This window comes from Euwallacea similis, chromosome 21 (assembly GCF_039881205.1).
Source record: "Euwallacea similis isolate ESF13 chromosome 21, ESF131.1, whole genome shotgun sequence".
Classification (NCBI taxonomy): Eukaryota; Metazoa; Arthropoda; class Insecta; order Coleoptera; family Curculionidae; genus Euwallacea; species Euwallacea similis.
This window is the reverse complement of record NC_089629.1, coordinates 830,096-851,575: the sequence shown is the minus strand read 5'-3', so window position 1 is coordinate 851,575 and position 21,480 is coordinate 830,096. Positions and strand designations below refer to the sequence as shown.

The window sequence follows — 21,480 nt, the reverse complement described above, 5'->3', positions numbered from 1 at the left end:
AATTTATTTCTCTCTCACATGTTCTTTTAGAAAAAGGTACTTTCTAAGTCCCAGAAGTGCTGGCTGAACGTGCTGGCAAATTGCCTGTAAGAGGAGACGCCATAGCCATAGCTTAAGCAAGAAAGACAAATTAAAGAAGAAGAAGCCGAAAAGCAATTTCCAAAATGTTAATTTAATTTATTTTTTCACTATTTTCTACAAATTGAGACACCCTGCGGAAAATGTATTCGGGAAGTGAGTCTACCGATTCTCAGAAATACACCCAATGGGCAATGAACCCCGCCGCATATAAAAACACACCCAATGATCAAGTAGATTGGGCTGCATTGGCCCATCAATGGATTATTATGAAGGAAGCCGGTCCACCTCCTATTCCAGGGGAAAATCAGGTAATCTATTCCATTCCAGATCAGTGCCCAGGAAATATTACATGTGGGATGTATTACTATGCCAAATAATAGAATAGCCGAGCCATAGATCAGTTTAGTAGAGGGATAAAAAGTAGAAAGTTTTCATAAATCTGCTCCTGACCAAAATCGCAGATTTTTGATTAAGGGTTTCTATGCAAAAATTATTCCTGTAATGTCTTATATAACACCCTTAAGTTTGGCAGAACCTTTTTGAAATGTCCTATATAAGAGCTTTCTTTACCTCAACTTTTCTTACAAAAAGGGTACATACTATGTCTCCTTCATTATGTTCAATACATTTTCCGTAACCCATCTAATGAAAAGGTACTTCTACCTAGCCCTTTCTCCAAATTCACTGCTTCCCTGGCTTAACCTTAGAATACTAATGTGCTTTTATCACACGTTAATACTAATGTGTCATACATTTACAATGCTTGCACCAGTAGAGACATGAAATAATTACCTACCAAGATAATTCGTTGGTATTTAGCTTGACAATAATCAGGAAGGTACTAAAAGATTAGCGACTCAGGATGAAAGGGACCCTTATGAATTCAGATAAACAAAATCGAGCGTCGTAAAATTTACGATACATTAGTATTCTAGGGTTAAAAAGTTAATTTCTCCATTTATTTCATGTTTGCTTATGTCAATAGCCTGAAAGGCATCACCAAGATGCACACCCAGTTGAAGGTGGAGAAGCTGAGATGGATGTTGAAACTGAAAAAGAAGAACCTCCTTCATGGAATACATCAGGTCCGAATGGGACCCCTCCAGCTCCAGGGGCTGAGGCTTGGAGCAATTGGAACCCTCCAACGGCCCCCAATGGTCAAAATTGGAATTGGAACAATAGTTGGAATACTCCTGGAGCAATTCCTCCACAACTTAATTTAACTTCCACAAAACCACCCTTACTACCAACACCCAATAGAATATTTCCTGATTCTGCTAGTGATAATGCGATGCCTTATGGTGGTGAGGAACTACTGTTCCTTTAGTTTGATTTCTGTATTTACATATTTTTTACAAGGCTACAATACTTCATCGCAGTCGTCAAATAATGACCTTAGTGGTCAGCCTACTTTTTGGACAGGAATGGCGGTGGGCAAAATAACTCAGACTGAAATTAAACCACATAATAAGCGTTATAGCAAAGTTAATGTCCCCACTAAGGTTACTATAATTACTCCTGCAGCTGGTGGAGACACTGGTGCAGCTATCCCTGTGACTCCTGAGGTACCTGCAGTACCTCCTCCACTTTTGGATACAAATAGGAGAAAACAACTTCCAGCCTGGATCAGAGAAGGTGTTTTGGTGGCGGTGGAACGCGAATGGGATGCAATATGAGTTTTTCAGGATTAGAGAAAATGGAGCGCGACAAAGTGAAGCAGTTGGAGAAGGAAAAGGAGAAACTAGTCAATGATGAGATAGCTGAGAAGTGGAAACAGGAAGAGAAAGAGAAGATGGAAATTCTAAGGCACACAATTAAAGAGAAAAATTTGTTGAAGAAAAGCCGATTTGTAAGGCATTTTCTTTTCATAGAGTTAATGGTTTTTTAACAATTGCATTGCAGGAGAGTGATAATGAAAATTCTGAAGATGATCGCCCCGTCAAGGTTAAGAAAGCTTCCCCACCTCCACCTGTTTCTTTAACCCCAGAAGAAGTGGCAAGTAGAGTGTTTGGGAACTATTTGTTAATCTTATATGTGATTTTTTCCCTCAGATGTTGAAAGTGCGTAAATCTATGACGGAAATCCTTTTAAAAGTTACAAATGAATTGATTGAGCAGGTTTGCAAAGAAGAACGTCAACGGTATATTAAAAAACGTAAAGGTATTGTAATAAGTTATTTCTTTACCGATATCGTTGGTGATTTTTAATTTTTCTATTACTGTGATTATAAAACAACAAGAAAATTCGGTAAGCATTCGGGTGTTTTTGTTGACTGAAGTGATTGGCTAAAACTTTTAACTTTAACTGAAATACAGTCAAAGTTTTTAAGCCTTTTTATAGCGGGTAGACAAAGGATAATATTGAATAGTTCTTATTAATTGAATGTTATACACTTCAGCATTGGATCTGCTAGCTTCAACACCCAGTGGTGTCCTCATTAAAGCCAAACTTGGTAAGTATTCATTATTTTATGAGAGAAAGATTAGTTATTGTAGATTTGAGTGCTAAAAATTGACATTATTTATGCCTATCTGTGTTGGGAATTTCGGCAAATAATGTTTAACTTTTTTGGCAGTTTTTTTTATGCCATAACGCTTTGCAACGGCAATTTAAGGATTTTTTTATTGAGAAAAATCTCTGAATTTTCTTGTAATTATTCATAAATAAAATACAGGGTGTTACAAAAGTCCGGACCGCCTCTTCAGGAGCGTTTATTCAAATATACAGAGAGATCATTTAAATTTCATATCTAGTCAACTGTGAAGTTTGTTGAAGAAAAGAACGTATGTCAATAAAAGTAAGCAAAGCAACATAACCTTACTCGGCTCCTTTGTCAAAAATTCATTTTAAAGTCATATTGCGACATGTGATCAAGCTACGACCTACTTTTTATCTTCTCTTGTGTAAAATCCTACAGTTGGCTAGATATAAAATTTAAATGATCTCTCTGTATTTCTCTACTAAATCGCCTCCTAAGGACTAACTTATTTACACAGACGAGGCTGAAATATAGGATGAAATATAATTGAATCGTTAAGCGAGCTTACCTAACTGAAGTTACTAAGCTAGTTACTAAGCAAGTAACATCATTACGCATATTAATACGTAATGATGATTTTATGACAAGGAAACGTATTAGGTCTGGGTGCCTATGACGAAGAATCATCGAGCGAGGATTCGGACAACGAAGACCGGAAACGTGGCAGCTCTGATTCAGAAGCTGAATTGAGAGTAAGCTCATTTAACGTTGATTTCAAATTCTATTACAGAAGACAATTTTAGGAATCTATTAAAAAACGTCAGGTTGCATTTTCAAAAACTGAACAAGAAATTAAAGAGCGGTTGGCCGAGGTTGATCGGAAGCGAGGCCGCAGTCCCAGTATAAGTAGTCGCTCATCGAGCGTGGATTCCCGAAATAACGAATCACAGGTAGACCAAGCTAACATTCAAGGTCAGTATTTGGATGTTTTTCTTCGCATCCCACTTTCAGAAAAAAGTTGAGACAAACAACACTTCGCATAACCATTCTATAGCATAATGTTGAATTATCCATATTTTTTTCAATAGAAAATTCTACAAAGCGAACAAATAGCCCCAACGAAAATGCTTCTAGTAGTAGTTCGAATCACGCCGATTCGAAGTCTCGCAGACGGTCTTCAAGCAGTTCCCTCGACTCCGATCGTAAATCCAACCGACGACACTCCAGGTCGTCGAGTGAAGGCAGAAGCTCCAAAAGGGACAGGTCTGTAGACAGTTATAAAAGGCGAGATAGCACAGAGTCTAAGAAAAGGAGCAGGCGGTAAGTCTTTTCTATAAACGGACGCCTACAACTAGAAGCACTTCTGCAGCTCTAGGTCAGATTCTCGCCACTCCAAAAGATCTCGGAGGTCACGTTCGCGTTCTTATTCGTCAAGGAAAGCTAGGAAATGTCGACGGTCTCGTTCTCGAAGTAGATCGTACGACCGGAAATATAAATCGTTTTCCTTAAGATCTTCAAGAAGTAAAAAATCGACTAGGTCTAGGTCAAGAAGTCGATCACACAGAAAGAGATCGCGTCGGTCGTCGTCGCGCTCTCGTAGGTCAAGGTCTTCCAGCAGGGGTAAGAGGTCTCATAGGAGATGAGGCAATGGGAGAAAAGAAATATTACCAATGGACAGTGCAGGTTGTATTTTATTGATGCTCCTTAACAAATGTTTTCCCCGATTTTTGATTATTGGTTATGTTACACTGCAATTTGTTTAAGGTCAAATTATGTATCGTACCAGTTCCACAGACTTCGTGCAAAATATTTCAGATTCAAGTAAAAGCTGAATATTCGATTGATGTCGAAAACTAAAATCAAATTTGTAATTTGATCTTGAAAGATTTTTTTAATTTCGAGTTACTATACAGAGTGATTCGCGGTAAGTGCCGTATTAAAAGTTCTGGGGAATTATAAAAGATGAGTTTTTGAAATTTGGTATATAGCGAAAGTAAATTATATCAGGATACTTCTCAAAATAACGTTTTAAGAAGGGCCAAATAGTCAGTTATATTAGAGTCTAATGATAACGTGAAAATTTCGAATGATACACTGTAAATTTCGACATTTTTGGAATTTCAATTTTCAGCTGTTTTCAAGATAATCATTTTTTAAATATAGTGTGAGACGTGCGATAATAGACGAGAAAATTTTCATTGTGTTCCTCTTGAATTTCCGTGTTTCTATTGGTTTCGGTATAAATTGGCAATTCTGCACTCATGAAACGATTCGCAAAAAATCTAGGATCTAGTCTGCTAGGCATTGAATTCAATGAAATTAGCTTTTAATTCTTCAGAATCTTAATTGGACACTTAGAATGAGTCACCCTGTATTAAAACCTTCAATTCATTATACGAAGATCTACTGTTTTTGTTTCTCTATGTGAAGTATTATATTTTTTGTTTTCGCATTTCCCCTGCTAATTTCAGTTCTTTTTTCAGATTAAGAAGAGATGCTAAACTTCGGTGTAAATACGCTATCGATTCTAAGTATGTAATTTAAATACGTATTAACTTCTCAAATAACTCGAAAGGCTTGCAGAGTTAGTGTAAACCTTAATTTATCAAGCACATCCAATAATATGCTTCAAAGATTTTTTTAATTTTTGGAGTTACTTCTGCGTTTGTTTCAAATGCTTTGAACTTAAATTAATAGGTATGTAGGATTCTTCAGAGATTAAACACAAAAGTACTTTATGCAGTTGTAAGACTAATATATAGATTTGTTTCCAAATCAAGCATGATTTTATTTGGGTGTAGAAAATAAATACATATCAACTGAAACTCCGAGCATTACTATATAACTACTTAACAGGTACGTTCTTCAACGTTTTTGAATGGAATGTGCCTTTTCCAGGTAGACTGAAAGGCACTCCCTTGTAACAAGCCTCTAAATTGGCATTTGTATGCAAATCTGGAGCGACGGTCTCAAATATCTTTTTTTTGGGGTTCATCACGGCATCAGGTTGCCTGGTGTAGCCATCGCAATGGACTAACTCCCCTTCAAAACGGGTTTATATGTAAAGTGGAATTGCAGATTTGAAGTTAACTAACCTGATTGGGAGTTAGGTGGAGGTATCAGTACCTCTACTCCTTGCTCGCTGCTAGCACACATAACCATTGCTTCAGAGGTTATTCCGCGCATCTGAACATGAAAATAAATTTCACTGTCAGAATAAAAATACGAACCGCAATAACTATATGTTAAAAAATTCTATAGTTTTTATGTATAGAATAAATCTTAAGTAGGGGTTTTCCTTTTAATAGACATAAACCTCAAAAAACTAATCAAAACATGCGCATATAAAAGTTTTAATAAATAAAAAACTTTTAATTATTCACTCTAGAACTAGTTACAAAAGGTATTCAAAATTATCGTAATTTCATTTTACCTAAATTGTCGTTTGCCTTATTAACGACTCTATACATGCTGTTAGAAGATATCTTTTTTTTTCGAATTATTTTTGTGGCATTTTCTATTCGTTGACGCCACTGTGCGAATTTCAGTTTTTAACACCGAATTTTTCATATAACCCCACAGATAAACATCACATGGATTTAGACCCGATTATCCCGCGGGCCATCTTATTGGTCCATTGCGACCTATCCACCTGTTTTCCCTGTTACGAGTATTTCCAGATTTTTAAAAGTTTACCCAAATGTCACTGTTATTTTACATGTTTTAAACTCGGCCATCGTAAATTAATATTCCATGATATTACACTATTCATTGAGGTGTGTAATAAAAAAATTAGTTATCTCAACTCTTTGACACACATCTTAATGAGGCGTAAAGGGACAAGTGCTTACGTTGAAAACGTATATACACCGTGGTTGTAAAACACATACCATCCTTACGTCTTAAATCCGTCAGCTTTGCGCTTCGGAATTTAAACCTAATATTGGGGTTATAATAACGTATTTTACAACCTTGGTGCATAATATACCATTAAAACACATCTACAAGTTAATATTTAATGACAATTGACGTTGACAGTTGGTCGGTTGGTGTCAGCAACCTTTTTCGGATATCTTCGGAGACAAGTCGTTCAACAAGTAGTTGAAATTGGTGGTAATTATAACAGTAATCAACTTCTTTATGGGAAAATTCGAGTACCTCTTTTCCGGGTAAGTTATATCTTAACTTTTTTGGGAATTTTCTAACTTTTATGTGGTTTTTGATCTTCGTTACCTTGAACAATACGTATCTGAATCTGTGTATTAACTATTACAGGTGAATCATAAACTTTGTTAATCCAGTTACTTCTTCGTAATTACTGCCGCTTGGAAAACAGGCACATGGAATCGCCAGCATCAGTTTGCAAACTTTTGTTGATGTGTTATTCGTTAGTTTCATGTTTTTCGGCATTGAATAAAATTCAAATTTGACTTTTTTATGATTCGTTATTTCTGTTTACGCCAATGAGAGTAAGAATTTGTGTCACGTGGTATTAATGACATTTCATGTCATTAATACCACATGGGTATTAATGACATTTCATGTCATTAATACCCATAACACACAATAAGAATTCCCACTATTTTTCAACTTCGCAATAAGACCGTCTTTGGCTTGGCTAGGGTGTCCCTTTTCAATACCATGGAATTTTAATTTATGATGAGTGGTGTCAATTAGCATTTCTTGTATCTAAATATGCTCTTTTGAACACTAAAATGTTCTAAATAAAACAAAAAAAACTTTGAAAGTGGAACGGTTAAACATCAAGACCTTTATCTCATTATGATCTAAAGGGGTAAAAAGGGTACTTTAACATATAAAATAACAATAATATTTAAGTGGATTTTCCAAAAAACTGGGTGAGCATTGAGAAATGATGATGAGAACGATTGAATAAATTTATCAAATGCCCAAACATTTAGTTGTTAAAGGTCATAGTTCATTTAGAGAGGGTTTTACATTCAGCTCATTTAGCAGATCAATACAACAGAAGTTTAAATTAGAAAAGATGTCAAATTATGTATGGTTTCCAAAATACCAATAAAAAATGATATATTTTTAAGAAGTTTTCAAGATTAAATCCAAAACTTTTGGGTCCAAACTATTGATGTGTTATTAACTTTCACATCAAGCTAGTTTCCTTATTGTTGATTCTTCAATGTCTTGCTAAATTGCATGTGAAGTTACAGTCAAGAGTAACCACTAGTCAATATCTCTCAGTCAATTGTGGAAGTTTTTCATATAGCTATCCTTGCTTAAACTGTTAATTAAGTTTTAACTTTTTTTGAAAAACACTTCATTAGCGAATTAGTTGTTAGCTGATAGGTGTTCCTTTCAAAATGAACATTACAAAATCAATCTTTGGTGTTAGTTTTTCAATGTCCTAAATTCAAATTAGCTTGCAGTTAAAGTTAACAAACATTAATGATTTGGCCTTTAGGTACTCAATTATACCTACCTTTACAGGTTTCAAATTGCATAAAACCATAACAACTCGGTCTTGCAACTGATCTAATGGAACATGTTTTACTAACCCAGAACATACAGTTCTCGGTTTATCTTCTCCACACTCTATCGTCAATACATAAAGAGAGTCAGCATCAGGATGTCTTCGAACATCCACTACCTTTCCAATTCTCAGATCTAGGCGACCTATGTCTATGGGTAACTCAGTCGGAGCCTGTTTTGGAGCTTTTGGCTTCTTTTCATTCTTAGGTTTTGATTCTGCTGAAGATTGCTCCTTTGGATGTTGAGTTGGTATTATTGGTTCTTTCACAGCAGTAGCTAGCTGGATGTTATGTGGAAGTGGGATCTGTTTGACTCCATTGCTGACTTCTAATTGTACGATTTTTTTTTTCGCTTCTTCCACTGCAATAAGGAGTTTTGCATTTTCTTCTTTCAGTTGCCTGACCAGTATGTTGTTGTATTCTTTATTTATGAAATGCAGCTGCAAATCACATTTTATTTATTTTTATGGCGATTGATAAAGCATTTTATAAAAATTAATAATGGTAATCACCTCGTTTTTTAGGGAAGTAATAGTGTCTTTGGCCTCCTGGGCATTTCTTTTAATCTTCTCTATAGATGGGGCCTCAGACATTATGAAAAATGATTTCGGTTGTCTGAAAAATGTTGAAATATTAAGAAAAATTCTAGGAAATTGAAAATATATCATGACGTACAATATTTCTAAATATTTGGAAAATCTTAAATCAGTTGGGTTGGAATCTGGAGTAAGGAACAGCAGGTTTTTGGTCGAGGGGATCTGTAGAATTACTGTGATGCGAATTTGACAATTATTGGTTAGGTTTGACGTTGGTTTTTTAAGCAGACAGTATATATTTCACTCTATCCTATACATATTGAGGCATATAACAAGGAAAACATTATTTTGTTAATTTTTACCTGACATTTCAACTGAATCGATTTGGCGCGCATGTTTCCCGTTTATTTGAATATTGATTTTTAACATTTCGCCGTTATTTCCCTGTTTATGATGAAAATTTCAACACAAACATAACAAAAATGACCGACAACTGTAGAATTAACACTTCTCTCACGTTTGAAGTCCTTTTATATTTAAATTCGTATTATTTCGGATTATTCGCCGTATGCGAAATTGGAATTAACGTGGCCAAATACCTGAATTTTCCGGAGCTCCATCATTTCAATACCGATTTTGGAGTGTTGATGGCAGTGTGTGGGGTAGAAATACTGAGAATTATTCTAGCTAGACGAGGAAATTTAACAGAGAAAAGTAAGATTTGTATTTTTTAACTTTTAAAGATCCATTATTCATTTTTGAACCTTCTAGAATGGCTTATTGTGGTAGCAATATTGCTAACTATTCCCTCTGTAGTGGGAGTGATATATCTGATGATATTACAGAGTGAAGTTCTGCGGTTTGAGTACATCATTTGTTCTATCCAGCTAGGTCTCTGTGTCATAGAGATTATTACAGGAGTGTTGTGTCTTTTCCCTTGTTGCAAAGTTCCAGATTATTATTAATGTAAGAGTATGGTTTTGTAAGTCATTTTTAAGAATTAGTTTTAAAAGACAGATGGGTGGAGGACTACAGTAAAATACGAGCATGAATATGTAAATAAAGTAGCTAAAAAAAGTCTTTAAATTCCATTTTTATTTGTTAAGAAAGTGACTCGAACCTGTATTGTATACATAAATTACATTATTTACATTTAATCTTAGAAGTTGACACTGACAATTTGCTGACCGGTGTTCGACCGGCGACGCTTTTCCAATAACATCGTTGGTGTGATGAGTCATTCAACAAGTGTTTCCATTTTTTTGAGTTGTAAGGAAATCGGATTTTGTTGGGTGATGTTCTGGGAGTTGACTCTATAGTTACAACGGTAATTAATTTGTTTATGGGAAAATTTAAGTACCCAGTTTCCAGGTAAGTCAGGTATTTTTCGGAAAATCGCACGAATAAGCCCACAGACGAGATAACAAAAATAATAACAAAGGACTTCCCCTAGGAAACATGCCTTGGAAATAGCTCTACGATTGGGAGCTTTTGGGTTAAACAGAAATGTCCTCTTTTTATAAGCTCCCTCAATATTCTCTTTTAGAGGTTTATTTATATCTAAAATCAAATAAACATTATTCAATCCTATTGTATATTGTGTAATCTTTATCTTGGGGTATGGATATATCAGGTTTATGAATTTGTAGATACCTCACATGTAAATACTTACCAAGGGCACTAAATTGTACCGAGAATTTCATTCATCTATCAAGTTTACCATAAAGAAAATCCATCAAATGACACAGTTGTCGAAAATTGCAATCTCCCTGTTGAGAATATCCTGCAGTAAATATGTGTCAAATAATGTTTAATCGAGAGATATCTGGCTGTTTCCAGAACTTTTGAAACACACTCCATTAAAAATACTTTGTAATTAATGATCATGCAGGGTGTTTCCTAAACATATTACACAAATTTGAGGGGATATCTTTTGGGATAAAATAAGAAAAAATATTCTCATAAACATCTCGTAAACAAACAACCTAAACATATGCTCAAAATTTCTTTGTTTCCAAAACACAAGGTGTTTAAAAAAGAACTTTGATGTTTCTAAAGAGTTTGGCTATCACTTAGAAGTATAAGATTGGTTTGATATATCCTAGAATATTTTTCCTCAATATGCTTTTCTAGAAGTTAATTTTCAGTTAAAAAGCCTGCTAAATTTATCTTCAATTACTTTACTTAACCAACATTTTTACCGACAAATAAGAGAATTATGCAGGCTTAACAACAATAACAATTTGAAAAAAATATATACATAAGTTGGGGATTCGTTCAGGAATTCCTATTAACATACACTTAAAACCGAGTTTAAAACTTTATATAACTAAAAATAGCTACTTCAATTACTTAAGGGGGCTTGTTTTAATTTTTAGATTTCTTCCCTGCTCACACTTACAGCTTTGCACTTCAACTCTTTGAGCTGTCCAACCTAAGGATGTCCTTGCCATTGTCGGAGCTTTTTGATCCTGAAGTTGAGAACCAACTCATTCAAGATGTGTAAGTTGGTATTGATATGGAATTTTTAATTGATTTTATTCACATTTTCATTCACCCTGTAATAATTGTATTGTACCATATGTAGGGGTTCTCAGAATTTTGCTATGCTCTTAGACTACAATGAGATTTTTGATCACAATTCTTCATTCACATCGCCAATGCACAATGCTCCTCCCATGCAGGTCAGTATAGTACAATGTAGATATATATAAAATAGTACCTATATATATTCTAGATTATTTCTGGTTATTTGTTAGTTAAAGATTTATAGTTTATCTTTTTCCGGTGCTATTTTTGGAGTAAAACCATATAGTCTCAAAAGCTTATTGTCTACCTAAACCAGTTTGTCAAATAGATATTTACTTTTAATTAAATTTTCATTATCAAGTAATGGCATCTTAGTTATTTTTCTATGATGAATAGAAGATAACTTTTTTGTCTATACTCGTTTTCTGTTTGTCACGTTATTAAATTGTTTACACGAACTTCCTAGTTTCCACAGTAATTGTTGTGTAATTCATGGTAATTTATTTTATGTAGCAAAATTGATAAACAATTGTGAGGTTTGTTCCGGTTTGATAAATTTGCTTCCATACTTTACTTAGGTACTAAAGTACGTTCAATTCATATAGATATACCGGAGATTTGTCTATATCTTAATACCGTAATTGAAAATGTTAAACTAATATGATAATATTATAATGTTACGTTACAATATTTTATATGGTTCCTTTTTATGGTGTCAACTGTAATTCGTACATTTAAAGACAAAATCTCACAACGTTGCTGTTCTGACCGTAATAAAATGAATCATGTTTAACAAAAGCTCCCGGAATCCGGGGCCTCTTCAAACTTGAATTACTAATGTCGAGGGCTGATTCACCACTTTCGTTTCGCCGAACCATAAACGAATCTTTATAGAAATATGCAGGTTCAGACTTGAATCAGAACGTCATGCATCAATATTATTTTAACATATTTTTCCGCCCTTACTCGTCAGGTTCTGATCAGTTCGTTTAATTCCTTTCAACTGAAAGGTGTAGCATATTGTGATGATCGTTTTTTCTGAGATTTATTTGTGATACATACGCAGTAGTGGAGTAATATATATTATTTACGTATTTATTATTTTGTTTAGTCAATAAGTTTAAAATTAAACAAGTGCGCGATAGTGATATTTTCCTGTGTTCTTGCTAACCAAAGGCCCTTTTAGGTTTTTTAAGTGGAAAAGTTGATTATTTACCATAATGGGAATTTTAAACATGGTAAGTTTGTCATATGCTTTATATTGGATTGTTTACAAAGTAATTGTGTTTTTTGCAATGTAAATCAGAGACAATATTTTCCCTAAAAATTATGACTATTAAATTATGTATTTTACCCATTTTGTTCAATAACGTTTTTCCATTTTGGGGCAATTTCATGACACCACGCTCGTAAAAATTAGATTCTTTTCGGCAAAAAACTAGTTCAAGTACGTTTTTACATCTTCATCAGTCTCGAAAGTTTTTCCATAAGGGGCATTTTACCGCAATTGAAACAGATGATAATCTAATGGTGCTAAGGCTGGGTATTAAGATGGATCCCATACAAGTTGTTGCAATTTTTGGCAGGTACGACCCTGGGCACGTTTTCTTGATTTTGTTAGTCAATTTATCCAGTTGACGACACCTTTGTTTATCCCACCAAACGGATAACGTAACTTTTCTTTGGTGAATCTTCGCTTTTGAGATCTTTTGAGCTGATTCATTAAGGTTGGTCCAAGATCGTTTACGTACGACATTGTTGTAGACGATCTATTTTTCGTCACCTGTTATCATATGTTTCAAAAACGAGCCATTTTCTTTTCGTTCCAACACATCAGATTATTGTATCATTTACGATTTTCACGGTTTCAAGCCACTTTGAAAATTAATCGCCCAGCATTGTTTAATTATTTACAAGTTTATGAGTAATACTGTTTACTGGTACTGCGACGGTTATTTCTGATTCAGACTCAGGTTTCAGTACTCGAGCGCATTTAATGAACGCATCATGATTTCGTTATCTTTCTGCTTTCAACTGTGTCATGGTATTGAACAATATTTCATCACTAAGAGGTTTCACATGATTTTCTAATATCTTTCCAATACTCCTTTTGCTGTCCAGAATTAAGTTTAACGTGGACTTTCTTGGAAATTTTTGTGTTAAATAATAATAATATTCAATATGAGCTGTTCATCTCGAACATCAGTTGGTCTAAGTCTTTTCTAAAGGTAAAAACAGTGTGATGCATCACACTTCGCCACTGCATCTCGATGTTCACCTCGCTGCCTGGCGATGGTAAATCAAAACAATAGAATTATATGAGTGCGAAGAAATTGAAGTTGTTCACTAAAAATCGCACCTCGCCTCTCACATCGCCATAAAACGGGGAACAAAATATTTTGTTTTCCTGCGGCGAAGTGCTTGAAACTTGTTCTATGATTAGTTCTCTTAACCGCCCTCTTCTTCTATACGGCAACAGTGCACGTTGCGTTTAACCAGTAGTACCCCATATGTTCGGTCCGATGAAAAGACCCACTGTACGTTGAAAGTAGAGGAACGGAATGTGTGGTACTGTTTGAGGAATCAGACCAAATGTAGCATAAACAAAGTATAATTATTAATAATAGCCACCATATCAAAATATTTGGAGAGTCACTATTACTATTTGAGTCAAACAACATTTTTACTACCTCTCTGCTCGTAATAAACTCATCAAATGAACTACGATAAACGGCGATGCAAACTTCTTCACTATGTTAATCAGCGGCACTGTTCAATTCTTGGCGAGGTGCGATGCTTCACTATGTTTTTACCGTAAGTCTAAGTCATTTTCACTTGCCATAAGCTCTATGTATATTTGCCAGCATTATTTTAATCAAGCAACCAAACAACGCTTCAATACAAGATATTCAATCAGATTCAAAGAAAAAATAACTTATTTTATTTTCTTTTTCCATGTTAACATGTTCTCTTGATTAGCATAACAGAACACATGATTTGACCTCCGGTCGAGAGCATCGCATAAAATGTTAATCTTTTAAATGTCTCGACATTCTCAGGAAGCTCCAGACCATATTTCGCAGGTCTCTCAATAGCAATAATTCTAGAACGAACAGTTAAATGTTGTTACTGCATGTTTTAGATTAATTAAAGTAAGTTTTTGTATTAGAAACCTTCTGTCGTAGGAATATCAGTGCCGACTTTTTCTAGTAAAAGTTGATTTCTAGTTTATATGAACACCTTTTAGAAAAATTATGGTTCTAGGATGAAAACACTATGCCTGTTCATGACGTAAAGTTTCAACCTACCCACCAGCGCCTCCTTTTACCGATTCTGGCCACCGACGTCCTCTCCAATGAAGACTATGGAGGACCGTACGGTTTTGAAGTCTCCGTTCTACCTATCTACAATTCAAAAAATCCTTGGGTGGTACGTTATTTTCCTTGTCTTGTGAAAGTTAAATTCTGAAAAATTATTTAACTTTCAGTACTCTGTTCCATTGAATAAAGTTTATATGGATATGATGCAGCCGTTTCCTATTGATATTACCTTAAAGACTCCAAAGAAACCTAACGACAAGTTATTCATAAGGATAACACCACAATATTCTGCCCAAAATTATGCTGCAAACCCAGTTTGCAGATGTTATCAGCACGATCATCATTCGGATAATACGAATAAAGGTAGGTTATGGAAGATATACAAAGTATATGTAAAATGATTCCCTATATTTTGCCAAGCCAACAGCTATTTGAGTTGATGAGTGTCGCAAATTATATCAATGACAATAACTTTTATTTTTAATGGGCCGCTATATACAGCCGTATCTCCATAACTCGAACATCTATAATTCGAAATTTATTATTTTCCCCTGTACGTTTTATCTAATTGTATTGCATTTTAACTCCTTTAACTCGAATTTCCCTAACTAGAAACTCTCTGTAACTCGAAGCCTAGCAATCGAAAAAATAATCCAGGAACAACAAATGACCTCAAGTTTTGAAGATATGTTTAACAGAAGTGTAGAATTATTCAACGCGATCACGTGACATCCATAGATGAGTTTGTGAATATTGATGATGACCTTATTACCAGCAAGATTTCTACAGATGAAGAAATAGTTGCTAGTATTAGTAGCCAGGATGAGCATTAAGAAATAACCGATGAAAGCGACACTGATGATATTCCCAGGAAGAAACCTTCCCGTCACAAAACGTCAAATGCATTTAAAACACTCCAATTTTTTTTAGTATGATTGAAAATCCGACAGATGATATATTTCAATTACTTGGTAAACTAAAGAAATTTTATGAGTTAGACTATGAGAAAAATGCAGTACACCAACACTTAATAACCGATTACTTTAAAAAGTGATCATATAATGTGTAATTACATACATACAGTATTTTTCACGAATCAGTGCAGTTACGTCATAAATGGTGATAAACGTTACCACATGAATTTTGTTTTATACAAAAATCTCTGTAAATTTGTTAATTATAATTGATACATTTCTTAGTTATATTTAGAAGCGTAAGGTTGGCAACAATTTCCAACGTTGTTAATTGTCATATAAAATGTATCCTGTTGTTGACCTCGAAGTGCAGAAGTTAGTGAATTTTGTGTACTTTCTTGTTTCTCTCGCAAATTAGAAGATAGTGATAGTTCTCTATCTAGTTATTAAAAATGTATATTTTTAATAACTAGATTAGAGTTTTATATATATATATATATATATATATATACGTTTCACATTGTAAATATTTAAATATAGAAAAAGTCAGAAGTGTAATGTGCTTATTTAAAGGCAATATGAAAAAATCTAATGTGACAACATTATAACAAAAGTAGCCATTTTTTAACTATAATGTAACTGCACTGATTCGTGAAAAATACTCTATGTATATTATTATGTTTTTTGTGAACATACATATAAAAATACATATGTATAGATTTACATGTTTTATTTAGTCCAGTATGTTATATATTTTTTTAAATCACATATTTGCATATATAATGCAATAAATATTATCTGTTTTATTATCCACTCTTTTCTCTTTAATTCGAAATCTCCTTAAGTCGAAGTAATTTTGCGATCTTTTAAAATTCGAGTTACGGAGATTCGACTGTATATTGTTAGGTATTACAAAATCTCTGAAAATATTCTATAAATATAATAAACGGAATATGGTGACTGCTTATGGCCTAAAAATTATAGTTAATTACAGAATGTTGGTCTGAAAAATATTATGTCGCGCGATTTTAAGTAACTATTCACAGATAACTATCTTTCATCTTCAACAGATATCGCTGATCATGTCCGCCAACACGTCATCCGATGCACCAACCAAGCGGCGTACTATTTGGGAGACGCTAAAGAGAAGCAACGACTGAGTGTCATATTACCGATGGGTAGTCCTCAAGCTGGCAGTGAATCTGTACGGGAATACTTATTTTTTGTGTGCAAAAGTTCCTGCCCCATACCCGGAATGAATCGTCGCACGCTTGAAGTTATCTTCACGTTGGAGAATGAAGAGTGAAGTGTCAGTAATCTGTTTTACTAGACGATAATAATGGACGATTTCAGGAGTAGAGTTTTGGGACGGAAGGCGCTGAACGTTCGCATCTGCGCCTGTCCTAAGAGAGACAAGGAAAAAGAAGAGAAAGAAGCAGGAAAAAGTAATCACACCAGTCCTCCTAAGGGCAAAAAGAGGAAGGTGGATCAACACTCGACTCAGGGGAGTAAATTGACGCCTCAAGACGATAAGACTTACAAGATAAATGTGAGTTAATGTTTTATTGCATTAATTGTACTCTGATTTATTGTGATTTCAGCTGTCCTGCATCGGAAAACAGAGTTTTCTCAAAATTCTTACATACGCTGAAGATGTTCATCAAAGTCAATTGTATCTTGCCCAAGATCAACCTGACACGAGTGAACGAATTAAGAAAACTCTACATGAATTAGAGGATTTGAAGCGTGAGTTCGTATTCTAATGATTTGTTGTACGTAATAGTTATATATAGATATTTTATAAATGATGTCATCATCAAGGAGTCGTGAAAATCCAACTTCTGGTAAAATTTTGCAAGCAAAAAGAAATTCCACTAGATCGAATGTCGTGATCGCCGTGTATTTTATTTAATTTATTGATTGATCTTGAAATTTTAGCAGTATATCATGTGGCATGGTCTATTCTAATTATCAACTGATTTCGAAGTATTCAAATTTGAAATTATGGCAGTTTTTGCATTTTTCAGGGCTGAAACTTCCAAGCGGTTGACTTAGATTATTTTCAGAGTTGTGTTTACTTAATGACCTATATTACCTCCATTAAATTTTACCAAACTTTTGGCAAAAATTGAATTGCCAATTTTTACGTCTTAGTCTTTTTTAGAAAAATGCCTCGTCTGTTTTTTGTAAGGAAAATGTCCGTCCGACTCTGGACGTAATTTTGAAGGTACATGTTATGTTATACAACTACATTACATTAAAATCAAATGAAAGCTGGCAACACAGTTTTCAAGTTGTAGTTTTTTATTAAATTTAGCAATTTTATGTTTTTCTCATTTCAGGGGTTGCGTTGCAATGAATGCCATGACGCTAACATTTAAGCATGTGTTGCATACATGTTTTAGCCATATATAAGTTTTATTTTTACTTAGTTCTGCTTGTATTATAACGAGCTTGTTCTGCCTTGTTATTTTTAAGTGTTTACTATATTTATCCTTCATTCTATGCACTGAAGGTTTTTATTCTTAGCACGTTTCTTAGTTTTACTTTACGCAGTTATTACTATCGATAAGACTTGTTACGGAGGGTGCAATAATTTTGAAGGGACTTTCACCTTCCTTAAGAATGTTTTGTCCATTTTTGTGATAGCTAGCTAGGATTAAGGAAGTCCAGTCTCGGTTATGATATGTTAATTACGTCATTAGTCACTAAAATTATTCAACATGTAAAGTAACGATAACGGCCACCATTTTGAATTACAAATCGGCGTGAATTTCAAAAGTAAGAATCGACATTGCCTCTACGTATACTGATTTAAATTAAAAATAAGTTAATAGCAATTGCAAAATTAGTCGTTAGTTTAAGGTACAAGTTAACATTTTATCTTCTTTTGAAATTAATGCTAATTTGAAGCGCAAATTCATTGCCGTTGTTGATACGTTTGTTAGTTTTAGTTACGACTTTGGTATCCTGTAGGTATAAAGGTGACTGAACAAAATAGTACCTTGCAAAAATGGCTTATTTGAGTTGGGGTTTTGACTACCATGTTGCATTGTCGCGCATTAAACTTCATCATGTCTTTAACTCTCCTAATCATATGCACCAACTGGCATAATTTATATTATTATTTTCTGATTCCTATTAATAGTTTTCGTTATTTCATACTGCTCCATGCGCGTTTTATTGTGCATTAACTTTAGCGCAATATACCTAATGGCAAACTCCATAGGTAAATTTAGTATAGAATTCGTGTATAAAAAGAGACAGGATTTCTTTAGTATATATATCAATGGAATTTGCTATTAGTTATTTGAACGTATCGGAGAGTTCGAGATCGTGCATCGTCTTTAACTCTGACTTTGAGATTATTTTGATTGTACGTCGTTGGAACACCTTTTTACAGAACCACTGTCAGGACTAACTAATTTTATTATATATAAATACACAGCGGTAAGTTTTTAAATTTACATTTTCTGATTCTATCCTGTCTCTCTGTGTGCCATTTCAGTGTAAAATTTCCTCGACCTAGCATAATGAATTTGAAGTAAAAATGTACTCTACATAATATTGAGACTGACGTAGTTTTACATATTGTAAAGAGCAGACTATTGTGGCATTTGGTTATTGTTAAGGTATTAAGTTCAAATACATTCCCGTTATAGATACTTACGTTATAAGATGAAAGTACTATTTTATAGATTGAGCCATGGATATCTCAAGGCGAAATGCGAGCTGTAAACTTTGGAAGATTTCGCTATTCCAAACACTTTTTAGGTTCATAATAAAGACTGTTTTTATTATGATCAAAGAAAATGCAAAAGAGGGATTAAGTACTGAGTTTTGACTTAAATTGGGCTTGACAAGATATTCACAAGCCTAGTTTGTTCACGGCTCTACAGGGTGTAATTAAAAGAAATATAATTTAAATTTTTATTACAATCTTAATACAAGAATTCTTTGGATATGAATTTTAAAATTCGTAATATGACGCAAAAAAAGAAGTAGAAAATCAATTTTTCTGTGCTGTTTTTAGTACTTAGTAGTTGTGGACAGGAAGCTATGGACAAAGTATCATGTTCAACTCGAATTTAATTTGTGGGGGGCGGGTACAGAGCCATCTCTACATCAACTTACTTCTATTAGAATTTCTTTGTTTCAATAGTATATATAATAATATACAATCAACAAAAAATATGTCACCAAAACGTCATGAAGTATATGTGCTATAATTACAATTTTGAAATGAAAACTTTCAAGTGAGCGATACGGCGCTTTCAGTTGGTAAAAGTAGGCTCTTGCAACAAAGTTAAAAAAGTATGTTTAGTTGCGATGAAAATATTGCAGGAAGTGTCCGTAATTACTAGTTATTGACATTTTTTACATTGCAATAAGTGATCGTTTATAGGTTATATATTTTTTATACCTTTTCCAGTGGAAATACTTATTACATTTATTATTCAGTAAAAAAGAAATAATTATTATTAGTGCTAGTTTTGTTTAAAACCTCCATCCCTCGTCATAAGAATATTATTTCAAAAAATCAAAATTATTGAATTTTGCATTTATTTTTCTCGTGTTATTTGGTATACAGAGTATCTCCCAATCAGAAATGATCTCAAAACTTCAAAAGAGTTAGAAGAACGGTTTAAAAGTTATATACAGTTGATACATTTATTTTTCCCAAGAAATTATGTCTAAAGGAACTATCAATCTGTAGTCTTTCAGTACCAATTGAGACGTGATATTGCGCAAGAGTTGTCAGACACATTTCACACACATACCTCAAATTTTAATGAAGTACCTCACAAACTCTTAGAGGCGTAAAGAATCAGTATCGAAATGAACACATTTGCGTTATTTTACTAGAATTCCTTAAAAAAATCGAATATTACTCAAACTTATATGTATAGGTATAATTATATTTCTGATCGTGGAATGAATGTTTTAAAAAAATTAAAACTTTATTCATTAGAGCGATACAAGATTCTTTTACAACAACTACATCTAGTTTGAATGTCAACTTATAACTTAACTTTTGGTTTACATGGTTCTGCCTTTTATAGTAATTATCTGCTGATACGGCTAAACTTAATATTCGTCATTTTGGCACATACAATAGACGATGATTCATGTTCAGATATTACAAAGTAAGGTGAAATAGCCATATAACTGTATTATCATTAGTTCAAATGGAAACGAAGGGATTGTGTATAAAGGAGAAGGACCGCATAAGGTTTAATATGCTTCTGAAAAAGACTAACGAATTGAGGTGAGTCACTCTGACCGGTATCTTCACTTCGATGTTTAGATCAGGATCGATTTTGCGTTATTGAAGATCAGATTATGGTAAAAAAATCACTATTAAAACGGGAAGTTTGATAGAATACGGCGAAAAATTGGATGATATTTAAGTAAACTTAATCGTCATAATTAAGTAAAATGGCGGAATGGGGAAAGCGTAATTTGCAAATGGACAAAGAGTACCCCTCATTAAGATAGTCAAAATGCCCTTTGATCTAAATTGAAAACCTAATTGAATGAGCATATAAGTACATACGTTATAACCCTTTAACGCTAATCAGTTGTGCAAAATACCTTTACCCTCATCTCCTAGACCAAAAAAATCCTTAAATCGTCATCTCAATTATAATTTTTAACTTGAAAACTAGTTTTTCGAAAAATTTTCGATTTTTTTAGGCATTTAATGCATTTTTTACAATACAATAGCATTTATTTATTACATTTTATATTGAATTAGGTATTGAAAAAAATGCGAAAAAAAGTTTTTTGCATTTTTCAATATGGCGCAGCTTAAAAAGCGACACATTTTATATACGCTTAGATTTGCCATAAAAATTAACATTATTAGAAAAAAACTGGGCCTGCTACCCATTCTGAAAAAAAGTTGTTCCATTTTGAAATTTTAAAAATCATTTTTTGGTTAGAATTAGCAGGAAAAAAACGAAAAAAATGTGGCGAATGCGCAAGAGTTTATATACTGCGTGACATAGAAAAGAGAACACCCCGTAAAAATGGTTTAATTTAAATAGTTTTTGGTATGCATGTTTGTTTATATGTATAGCAGAAACGATCAAAATTTCACTCATATTTATC

At 33.7% G+C, this 21,480-nt stretch overlaps 4 protein-coding genes across 8 annotated transcripts; 3 read left to right on the top strand and 1 right to left on the bottom strand.

Moving 5' to 3' along the window:
* The first annotated feature begins 77 nt into the window (after positions 1–77).
* LOC136415825 (arginine/serine-rich protein PNISR) lies at positions 78–5,298 on the top strand. Of its 3 annotated transcripts, XM_066400663.1 has the most exons (12): positions 86–389; positions 1,067–1,385; positions 1,441–1,716; positions 1,767–1,930; positions 1,984–2,076; positions 2,133–2,241; positions 2,480–2,533; positions 3,221–3,312; positions 3,364–3,532; positions 3,649–3,880; positions 3,930–4,243; positions 5,044–5,298. In XM_066400663.1, the coding sequence occupies exons 1-11, from the start codon at positions 222–224 to the stop codon at positions 4,201–4,203; spliced, it is 1,950 nt and encodes a 649-aa protein (XP_066256760.1). In that variant the 5' UTR covers positions 86–221; the 3' UTR covers positions 4,204–4,243; positions 5,044–5,298. The 3 variants fall into 3 exon arrangements, with proteins under 3 accessions (XP_066256762.1, XP_066256760.1, XP_066256759.1); XM_066400665.1 differs by lacking the exon at positions 5,044–5,298 and having other exon boundaries at positions 78–389; positions 3,364–3,510; positions 3,930–4,067; XM_066400662.1 differs by having other exon boundaries at positions 3,930–5,298.
* Positions 5,299–5,365: 67 nt separating this feature from the next.
* On the bottom strand, positions 5,366–8,761 carry AIMP1 (aaRS-interacting multifunctional protein 1). Of its 2 annotated transcripts, XM_066400695.1 has the most exons (5): positions 8,743–8,761; positions 8,580–8,682; positions 8,019–8,507; positions 5,656–5,746; positions 5,367–5,602 (listed from the first exon to the last, which is right to left on the bottom strand). In XM_066400695.1, the coding sequence occupies exons 2-5, from the start codon at positions 8,658–8,660 to the stop codon at positions 5,406–5,408; spliced, it is 858 nt and encodes a 285-aa protein (XP_066256792.1). In that variant the 5' UTR covers positions 8,661–8,682; positions 8,743–8,761; the 3' UTR covers positions 5,367–5,405. The 2 variants fall into 2 exon arrangements, with proteins under 2 accessions (XP_066256791.1, XP_066256792.1); XM_066400694.1 differs by lacking the exon at positions 8,743–8,761 and having other exon boundaries at positions 5,366–5,602; positions 8,580–8,736.
* Positions 8,762–8,912: 151 nt separating this feature from the next.
* On the top strand, positions 8,913–9,585 carry LOC136415851 (transmembrane protein 216-like). The gene is made up of 2 exons (XM_066400709.1): positions 8,913–9,317; positions 9,375–9,585. Exons 1-2 carry the CDS (start codon positions 9,086–9,088, stop codon positions 9,566–9,568), a joined length of 426 nt encoding a protein of 141 aa, XP_066256806.1. The 5' UTR covers positions 8,913–9,085; the 3' UTR covers positions 9,569–9,585.
* Positions 9,586–9,815: 230 nt separating this feature from the next.
* On the top strand, positions 9,816–19,822 carry LOC136415891 (cellular tumor antigen p53). 2 transcript variants are annotated; one of them, XM_066400763.1, is made up of 9 exons: positions 9,816–9,974; positions 10,982–11,105; positions 11,191–11,287; positions 14,397–14,561; positions 14,620–14,815; positions 16,437–16,668; positions 16,720–16,915; positions 16,968–17,112; positions 17,709–19,822. In XM_066400763.1, the coding sequence occupies exons 2-9, from the start codon at positions 11,044–11,046 to the stop codon at positions 17,723–17,725; spliced, it is 1,110 nt and encodes a 369-aa protein (XP_066256860.1). In that variant the 5' UTR covers positions 9,816–9,974; positions 10,982–11,043; the 3' UTR covers positions 17,726–19,822. The 2 variants fall into 2 exon arrangements, with proteins under 2 accessions (XP_066256860.1, XP_066256861.1); XM_066400764.1 differs by lacking the exons at positions 9,816–9,974; positions 10,982–11,105; positions 11,191–11,287 and adding an exon at positions 12,117–12,370.
* Positions 19,823–21,480: the final 1,658 nt, after the last annotated feature.